Source organism: Haliotis cracherodii, unplaced genomic scaffold (genome assembly GCF_022045235.1).
Source record: "Haliotis cracherodii isolate W230 unplaced genomic scaffold, xgHalCrac1.p SCAF_2, whole genome shotgun sequence".
Lineage (NCBI taxonomy): Eukaryota > Metazoa > Mollusca > Gastropoda > Lepetellida > Haliotidae > Haliotis > Haliotis cracherodii.
The window spans coordinates 81,080,036-81,089,980 of NW_027266275.1; the positions used below are offsets into that span (position 1 = coordinate 81,080,036).

Genomic DNA, 9,945 nt, shown 5'->3' on the forward strand with positions numbered 1-9,945 from the left:
TATTGATGACGGTGTTGGATGTACTTCACAAATAGGATAACTGCCATGTCAGTGATAACACTCATCGTGATAAAGCAACGTGTACGTATCTTGGGAATATGGCCCTATACATGCATACACATGAGTGGAAGACCCGTGAAGATCCGGGGTAGAATAGGTCTTCAGCAACCCATACTTGCCGTTATAGGCGACTATGCTTGTCGTCAGAGGCGACTAACGGGGTCGGTTGTCAGGCTCGCTGACTTGGTTGATGCATGTCATCGTATCCCAATTGCGTGGATCGATGCTCATGATGTCAATCACTGGATTGTCTGGTCCAGACTTGATTATTTACAGACCGCCGTCATATAGCTGGAATATTGCCGAGTGTGGCGTTAAACAAAAAACAGACAAAACAAACAACACATGCGTGAAAGGTGAAAGACAGCACGCCCCAAACATTACAATATCACTGTCTGCGGTAGATCGCATGTGAATCTTTGTCAGGAGAAACAAATGGAAGTGAAAGTCAGTAAAAGATAGATATTATGCTGTTGGAATAACCCGAATTTGTGAATCATTACATTTAATTAATTATATCTGATATGGGTCAATTGATGATATTTCCCTATTATTATTATTGTTGTTGTTGTTGTTGTTGTTGTTGTTATTATTATTATTATCATTATTATTATTATTATTATTATTATTATTATTATCATTAAGCATACACGAGTCGTACTGGTCATACGTCATGATATTCTCCCAGTACCTATTTTGCCATCCCTTTAGTCGGTTCGGCGAAGAAATGGAAATTTAATGGAGGAACGGACAACGGGCCATACAACAAGTTTACTTGAACCTTCGGCCCTTGTGAGCGGAATACCCTATTACGCAGCGAGAGTCCCATTATTATATAATAAATACCATGGACTATTGACAAAATCGATGAAATAAATAAACTCAGGTGGTTACTTTACACGCATTCACACACACACACACACACACACACGTTTGTCTGATTGATAATAGTACATATGCAAAGACCACTACAGATAGCTGAAATAATGCCGATGCGACGTTACATTTAGATGGTACTTGTTGTTACCCTGTCTGGCGCTCGACATTAAGGAGCTAAAACAAGGACTGCATGGTTGGCTCGGAGTCAGTATACTGTGTCTGAGTGGGGTTTTCATGTTAAACTGCGGCATGGTATCTCAGTGGGCCAGCACTATAAATCGGCATCAGCCCGGACTAGTACAAGCAGCCACACACACACACGTGCATGCACGTCGCTATATAAGTACAGTAATCTTGGACGCGACGTATACTCCATTTCATCTCACCCACAAAAGTAAACAACGACTTCAGTTAATCTAGATACAATTATGAAAGCAATTACACCAAAACATTCACAAATATTCAAACGCGGGTCCCAGCTGAGTCTGATTGTAAACAACTGTTGTATAGCTAGTAGCAGCCACTGTCCATATAAGGTGTTGTTTACAAACAAACTGCGTAGTATCAAATATGTGCTTGCGTAATATGGAGTTAGGTTACTCCGAACTCGGCATGTGTTTGTACGTGTTAGTGTGCCCGTCGGGCAGCAAAGAGGTGTGCAGCCCCGGTGAATATTTTGACAGCAGTACCCGGAGTTGTCAACCTTGCTCCGAACAGTGCACAGGTGGCGTCGACTGTCATCTCGGGTGCAGGTATCAAGGTTTGCAGATAATGTAGCTATACCATTATCAAATGAAGCTTTCAACATGCATGGCTGTATTGTACTGATGAGACATGGTAGAGTCATAAACTGTTAGTTGACTTTGCATTTACGTAACACAGTGAACTTGCACTTGAACTCAGACCGTAATCACCTCAGCGACTTTTCCATTGACCCGGAAGGAAAGTAGGTTAAAAATAGCTAGAATGCATATCGTTGTACGTGTAGCCTTGACTGAATTAAAGTCCACGGTGTATAGTTATTCTATTCTTGTACCAGGCAAGTCTAGATAAGCGGACATTAGGGACAAATTGCTCTCCTGCACATAACTGTCGGACCATCAGCGGGATTGGACGATGATGTTTTCCTAACGGCTGATGATGCTTTCCTAACGACCTGGTCCGTGTTTGCAGGGACAATTAAGATAGCAACCACGGAACACACGAAACATGTCTATCAGGCAATACTTATTAGTTTAAAGCATAACTTCTAGATTATATAAATAATAAGAAAAAATAGTCATCTTGTCTTAAGTGGAACGTTTCCATTATTGTGTTGTCCCTCCACCACCAATAGTTTCCTATATAAAAAAGTTCAATAACTTATACTCTAATTGTCACTAATGTCCCTCCGTCAATACACAAAACAACTAAGAGCTGTCTTTCGTGGGAAAATTTCCAAGGCAATACCGGAAATACCTTGTGATTGTACAAACTTTACATGTCCCCCGCACATGGTTTTAAGACATATACATTACATTGTCACCACAAAGCTTTGTCACTGTGTTATCTTCTGTAGTGCCAGACCTTTTTCTGTAGAAGTTATATGTATACCGACGGGGATCATTGACCCTCGCCAGTATTAATCTGTCCCAATGGTCAGAACGATCGATTGCCGCGAAATGCAAGTAAAAACAATTGTTTTTACATGCTAATAAGTGAACCTTCTCTTAACAGTCAGGACATTGAAATCCCCATACTTAAGAACCACACAATAAAATTGGTCGTATCTGAGTATCAAAAAGCTGAAAGAAGATATTAGGTGATATCGTTCCAACTTTATGAGCAATAGACGTTACACTTATTAAAGCTTTCTTTGCACTATGCTAACAAACTGACCATCGAATGAGTTCGGGAGAGGGATCGATCGATCGATTGAGTTCCTTACTTTTCTAAACATTTTGACGAAGTAATCTTGTGTATCTGCAAACATAATGTCATTATCATGTCAGCCAGAACAACGAACATTCATTTCTTTCTAAATATGTTATGGTGTATGGATGTCACTGTTGGTAAGAGACACAAGTGCGACTTGAAAGATTCTCGGTGATGTTGATACGTTAGCCTCTTATAAACAATATGATATTCAGAAGTTCAGAAGCTACTGTTAACGTATCTGTTAAAGTGGAATTTGATATTGTTTATTTGCAAGTCATTTTTTGAAAATTCAAGGCCTGTTTGGGTCCAATCAAAGTTTCTTGAAGGACAGATACTGTTTTGTTAATTACGATATTCAAATTCATTTACAATCAAAGTTTTATTTTGCTGATGTTGACTCGAAGTGTACCACTTAGTGGATAGATGTAGACTTGTTTATTACAAGGATAGAATTACTATACACCCATGGATTTATGATTCAGTACAGCCAACTAGCAAGGCTAACAAAACACCTACCGCAGCATGACGCACCCTAGTGTCTTTATGAACTTTTCATCTAGTCCACTGCAGTTCACTGAAAATATCCCTTCAGAGCTCCAGATAACTCTTTGAGCAACTGAATTTTTACTCTAGGTTTCTATTTTAATTGGGTGATTACATTTCTCATTGGGCAACCAATGCAATATTCTTTCACTCATTTATTCATCACTCTACTGGGTTTTTCCCAAAATTGGTGAACATTGCAAGATTTTAAAAAAATGAAATAATGTTTTAGATGTATATATTACTTTTCTTAATATATAGGCTTGACTAGATGAGGTCGTAATTGTGTTTCGGAATTTAGCTGTTTTGAACGCATGCTGGAAAAGCTTCATTGGGTATTTACGCGTGCTGTTTTTATACATTTGAGGTTTTCATTTAATGCATGCGTTTCTGTACGCAAGTGAATTGAAAGTAATTGGGTTTTGAATATTTTTTGGGAATATTTTACGCAAATACGCTGCTTATATATAGCTCTGGTCCCTAGCTGGAAGGATCTTATATTGTAAAACTGACAGCAGGTCAGTGAGGAGCGGCCAGCAGACGTTTCAGAGTAGCTCGCCCATTGCCGAATTTGGAACGAGGCAGTATCTAACATCACCTAACACGAACACACAAAGCTGGTGCCTAGCCAGTACAAGAGGAACTATGTTTATGTCAAACTCACTCACTCACGAGCTGTACTGCCATTCCTGAACGTGTCACTTTTAATCCTGCAGCCTGTCAGTCTGATTACTACTACGACGTTGACGTGGGCGGATGTCGAAGTTGTGCCGAACTCTGTCATCAGGCGGAAGCGAGGGGAACTCAAAACAAATGTATGGATTTATGTCCAGGTACACCACACGAACTTTCTTTCTTCATGTTAACTCATCAGGTTTCCAGGTGATAACGAGAACATAGAAGTTTGTAACGCAAAAATTAACAGAAGCCACTGCGAACGTCAACAAGTCTATATATATATTCACAATGGTCTAGATCCATCATTAAAACACATGACAGTATGCATTGCACTTCCTAACGTTTTACCCTTTTTTGTAGTTGAAACACCAGTGAGGCAAACTGTAACGCCCATTCCCCGAGACCTTCCGTCGCCAACTCCTACAGACAACAGGAGGACTGGACGTAAACACTTTAGTTTTCCAAGAAGGGAAATATATGGATGTCAACTTCTTTATTATGAGGAACACAACTTTGGGGAGTATATCCCTCATCAGGAAACGAAACGTTGTGTTCCCCATAATCAAGAAGTTGAAAACCATAAATTCTCTTCCTTATGTGTATCACTTCTACATGCCTTTCACAGTTTAGTTTTCTGCTTATTAAGAGATAACTGATTTCAGTGTAGATAAGGGTTAGCACATTCAGTAGTCGTCATGGCCGGGTTCCACAGTAGATGTTGTTTTTTTACAAAACCGGAGATTCGTTGATCTGCGAGAGGTTCTATTTCAAGTACATTCTAGACACAAGTACACGTGAAGATCTGGGGTAGAATAGGTCTTCAGCAACCCATGCTTGCTGTTAAAGGCGACTATGCTTGGCGTAAGAGGCGACAAACAGGATCGGGTGGTCAGGCTCGCTAACTTGGATGATGCATATCATCGCGTCCCAATTGCGTGGATCGATGCTCATGATATCAATCAATGGATTATCTGGTCCAGATTCGATTATTTACAGACCGCCGAATATTGCTGATTGCGGCGTTACACAACAAACAAACAAACAAACTAGACACGAGAATGTAATGTATTTCCAGTATATCCACAGATTTTAGCAATTCTCCATGCTGATTGTTTAATTGAAGCCATGTCACTCACATTCCTCATTGTTCAGAACATTGTTCTTGATGTCTCATCTGAACAGTAGGTTGACTTCAGTGAAATCGTTTACAGGGAGTACATTTGATTCGTTTTTTCATATTCATCCTGTATATGACAGTGCCTAATTAATACAAAGTATAGACTTCTTGAAATTCGGAATAATCTATCCCTTGTGAATGTATGCTATAATTTAAGTCTCTCTCAAAGTTGAGATGAGTGAAGAGACCCCGGCTAATGAGGTATTCTCCCAGGAATTTTGAAATCACTCGATTCTGACTGGTCACAGCGGTTAAGATAAAGTGTTTGGGTGCCCTCTTCATGTTGGCTTGGGAAGTAGCCGTGCTACACGCTTTCTCTGCCTAGTATAAACACGTGTATGATGTAAAAAACAGTGTTTTGCGTATACTGTAGCAAATGAAATACTGGCTATTATAAACCCACTTATGCTTTTCGACTCAACACTTCACTCAGCATCGTGGCCTGCACCAAATTAAACATTTGAAGCCTCACGTGGATTCAGTTCCAAATTTAATACACCTCATTGATTCTACACAGTATGTGTCTCCTAATTTATAAATGATCTTGATATTTAACTTTGACTTGGGCTGAAGGCGTCTAAACGTGAACACTCACTTCCACAGATCCAACCAACCATGCTGTTGTCACAGTCACCTTCGTAGCAGTGTTGATCGTGACCTTATCTGCAGCAGCTGTAACGACTATGGCATTCCTAAAGTTGAGGAAAGTCAGGAAGTACTCATACAGATGTTTTTTCTTTCATGCGCCTCTCCAGGATCCAGGTGCGTCACCTAGGTTTCTTAAGTGAGTGAGTGAGTATGGTTTTACGCCACTTTTAGCAATATTCCAGCAATATCACGGCGGGGGACATCTGAAATGGACTTCAACTCCTTGTACCCATGTCGGGAATCGAACCCGGGTCCTCCACGAGCGAACGCTTTAACCACTAGGCAACAGGCCGCCCCCAATTTCTTCAGATACAGACCCATATCAAGACCGATGCGGTAATGATTTTTAGAAAGTAGAAGTAAGAAATATATATTTTAAAGATAACAAAGAATCAAAGTTGTTTTTTCTAAGAATGTGTTGAAATATTCTCTTTGGCTAAAACAGGTAAGTAAAGGGAAAGTGTGAAGTCTTAGACAGGCATGAATGTGAGTGGATAAATGTTTTTAGACAGAAATGTAATATATATATAACAGCTGCATCCAGACAGTCTAAATGTTCTTGTCTGGAGTAGGCAACACTTAATACCAAGGGCATCAGTCGGGTCGCCGGGGGGAGGGGGGGGGGGGGGGGGGGGGGACAATAGTGCACGGTCATCCATGTCACACATGGTAACTACTCGACCCAAAGTTTAGCCCCCCCCCCCCCCCCCCCCCACACACACACACACACACATACACACTCACACACACTCACATGGCTGTGTATCACGGGGGACAAAGTAGGAAACTAAATTGTATGTGGATCTTCAACAGATGACAGTTTTAGTTTGCTTCCTAATCTGTCATCGACCGTGAAGATCCGGGGTAAAATAAGTCTTCAGCAACCCATGATTGTCGTAAAAGGCGGCTATGCTTGTCGTAAGAAGCGACTAACGGGATCGAGTGGTCAGGCTCGCTTATTTGGTTGATGCATGTCATCGTATCCCAATTGCGTGAATCGATGCTCATGATGTCAATCACTGGACTGTCTAGTCCAGACTCGATTAATTAAAGACCGCCGTCATATAGCTGGAATATTGCCATGCACGGCGTTAAACAACAGACAAATAAAACAAACCCTGCCCTTGCCTCCTTTAGTAACTGTGCAGATGACGCTGCGTTCCTCGGTTTCTGGAGAATAGCGACAAGTAGGTGGCAAGGGAATCGGGGGGAAATAGAATTGATCGAGAGTTATCTCCAGAAGATTTTATCAACTCAACTAAACTCAAATTTACTTTACAGTAAACTACGGTTATAACGAACTCAAAGGGACCACTAATTCTAGTTCGTTACAACCGCAGTTCGTTATATGCATGTATACAGCAAATGGCCGGGGCCAAAAAATAAGTTCGTTATAAGCGTGTTCGTTATAAACGAAGTTAACTTTATTACAGCTTCAGATTATACAATGATATATTAAACGTACAAAAGCACAAACTTAAATTGAGGATAGCACTGGTAGGCGAAGGCGTGTGCATGATAGTTTATTTAATCAACGGCAACACTTATTGAACAATGGTATTACTTCATGATTTTTAAGATAAATCAATTATTTGTTCCAAAGGTTGTAATTCCCACACGTTATTATTGTTCAAGATGATATGTAACTCATTAACTCATCAGGTCGTACTGTATACTTGGCATAAGTGTATCGAATCCATCTGTCCTCAGCTGATAAAATTTGATTACATGTTCTAAACTTAACTGATGGTATTAATGAATGAGATTGGTGACTTAATAAATAATCTTCAAGTTAACAAAGTAATATGATGCGTGCCGTAAATACCAGTATAAGCTGAGGATGACACCGACAGGAGGAGGTCGACTTAATCAACATCATTGGCTCTCGGTTAACAATATTACTTCATGGTGTTCAAAATAATGGTAATTATTTGTTCGAACGTTTGTAATTCTAACATTATTTATGTTAAAGAAGACATTTAACTTATTACCATCAGGGGGCACGGGTGGCCCAGTCGTCTAAGGCGCCGCATTTTGCTGTGCAGATTTGCGTCCCTTGGGCACGCCAGAAACCTATGATTATGGTTTCGAATCCCGGTTCGCCCCGATTATGTTTCTAGGTTTGTCAGCACCATACCCATGCTCGTGGGTTTCACCGAAGTGGTAAACGTCTGAGACCTGCATCACTTCGGGCTTTCCTCCCACATTAAGCTAACACGTTGTGATATAACTGGAATAATGTTAAAAACGGCGTTAAACCCAACTCACTCACTCAGTAAGTATTACTATCAGGCCTTACTACATACTTGGTATACGTGTGTCTAATCCATCTACCCTTCTCAACAGACGCGTCTTCAGCAACCCATACTTTCTGAAAAGGCAACTAACGGGATCGGGAGGTCAGGTCCGCTGACTTGTTTGATGCATGTCTTCGATCCCAATTGCGGGCATAGATGTTCATGATATCAACCACTGGATTGTCTGGTTCAGACTCGATTATTTACAGACTGTCGTCATATAGCTGGAATATTGTTGTACGTGCGGCGTTAAACAACAAACAAACAACTGGTATTCTTTGATTTCATGTTCTAAACTTTACAGACTTTATAACATTGTGATACATTTGTTTTTAATCTGCATAGAAGACCGGATTTTACATACATATCGGTCGTATGCTTATATTTTTACACTATATTTAAAACATGTGTTTATATAATATTCTTTGAAAAAGGAATGGTGGATGCTAATTAAAACAATAATACTTTCGTTTAGTTCAACGATGTATGTGTCGTTTCAGATTCCCACCATGGTGGGGGTTCAACGGCACCCACTGCTGAAATTGGGTTAACTGAACAACAACATGATCCATCATAGACAGTACGAGGTGTGGCCGAAACCCCCAGATCCTAACTACAGGATATATACTGCACCATTAACACCATCATTAGTCAACACACCATTCACGGAGTGCAATACTTTCCATGCTTACAGTCTGCATTGGTACCACATACAGAACAAGGTTTCTGACTGCTCATCACAAACGCTCCAGGTTCAAGAGCTCACTTGGCCCTGACCCACTAAGGCGCTGCGATTCGCTGTCCAACCCGTTTTTCCTCATATGATATGAGGGCTGACATTTTACAGGAAGCTCATGTTTGAGAATTATTTTGAGAATTATTTTTACCAATGGTAAACGTGCAAGGTACTTTTTATGTTGATGGTGGATTATAATCGAAAATCCACCCAGCCTCCCTTTAGTCCCACACAATTTGTGCATATGTCAAAGAGTCATGGTGGAAATGTCATTGAATTAATAGCCACAGGTTTCACAAGCACGAGTTTATACATATGTTTTCACTATTATTTGTTAAATTGTGACTGGTTTTTGTATTAATTTAATATATCAGTAATGTGTATGTATTTTTAAAATCATATTCACTATATTTTCTAAGTTTAAATGTAACATAAGATGATCTTCTTTTTGCTCTTTGATAGGTGGCATTGACCATGTTCAGTGGGGCTGGGGACTTTGTGTTTAGCCAAAATAAATACTTCAAGGATGATGCATCCACCATGCACTGACAGTTGTTAAGGAACTTATTCTTACACTTAACACAGCTAATTGCATTGGCATTAAAACCCAATGTGGATCAGGGCGGCGTCTACATAAAATCGACTTAAACCTTTTCCATTGAATGACGGTTCGCCCGGAGTATGTATCTAGGTTTGTCGGCACCAAACCCTTGCTCATAGGTTTCAACAGAAAGTATACGTCCGAGACTTGCATTACTTCAAGCTTTCCTCTCACATTAATCCAACACGCCGTGACATAATACTGCTTAAAGCGGAGTTAAACCCTTTCACTCTGATGACCTCACTCTCGATATCAGGCCTTCAGCAACCCATGCTTGCCGTTAAAGGCGACTATGCTTGTAAGAGGCGACTAACGGGACCGGTTGGTGAAGCTCGCTGTCTTGGTTGATACATGTCATCGTATCCCAATTGCCTGGATGGATGCTTGTGATGTCAATCACTGGATTCTC

At 40.4% G+C, this 9,945-nt stretch overlaps 1 protein-coding gene across 2 annotated transcripts; it reads left to right on the forward strand.

The window, feature by feature from the left end:
• The first annotated feature begins 1,506 nt into the window (after positions 1–1,506).
• Positions 1,507–9,480, forward strand: LOC139469732 (uncharacterized). Of its 2 annotated transcripts, none has more exons than XM_071251998.1 (5): positions 1,507–1,699; positions 4,116–4,232; positions 4,438–4,521; positions 5,858–6,016; positions 8,700–9,480. In XM_071251998.1, exons 1-5 carry the CDS (start codon positions 1,510–1,512, stop codon positions 8,774–8,776), a joined length of 627 nt encoding a protein of 208 aa, XP_071108099.1. In that variant the 5' UTR covers positions 1,507–1,509; the 3' UTR covers positions 8,777–9,480. The 2 variants fall into 2 exon arrangements, with proteins under 2 accessions (XP_071108099.1, XP_071108100.1); XM_071251999.1 differs by having other exon boundaries at positions 5,858–6,038; positions 8,700–8,784.
• Positions 9,481–9,945: the final 465 nt, after the last annotated feature.

What these genes read in the sequence shown, in the direction of transcription:
- LOC139469732 (XM_071251998.1), top strand. Translation starts at nt 1,510, where the DNA reads ATGTGCTTGCGTAATATGGAGTTAGGTTACTCCGAACTCGGCATGTGT. An exon ending in TCTCGGGTGCAGGTATCAAG is followed by an intron (nt 1,700 to 4,115) that starts GTTTGCAGATAA and finishes TTAATCCTGCAG; the next exon opens with CCTGTCAGTCTGATTACTAC. An exon ending in AGACAACAGGAGGACTGGAC is followed by an intron (nt 4,522 to 5,857) that starts GTAAACACTTTA and finishes TCACTTCCACAG; the next exon opens with ATCCAACCAACCATGCTGTT.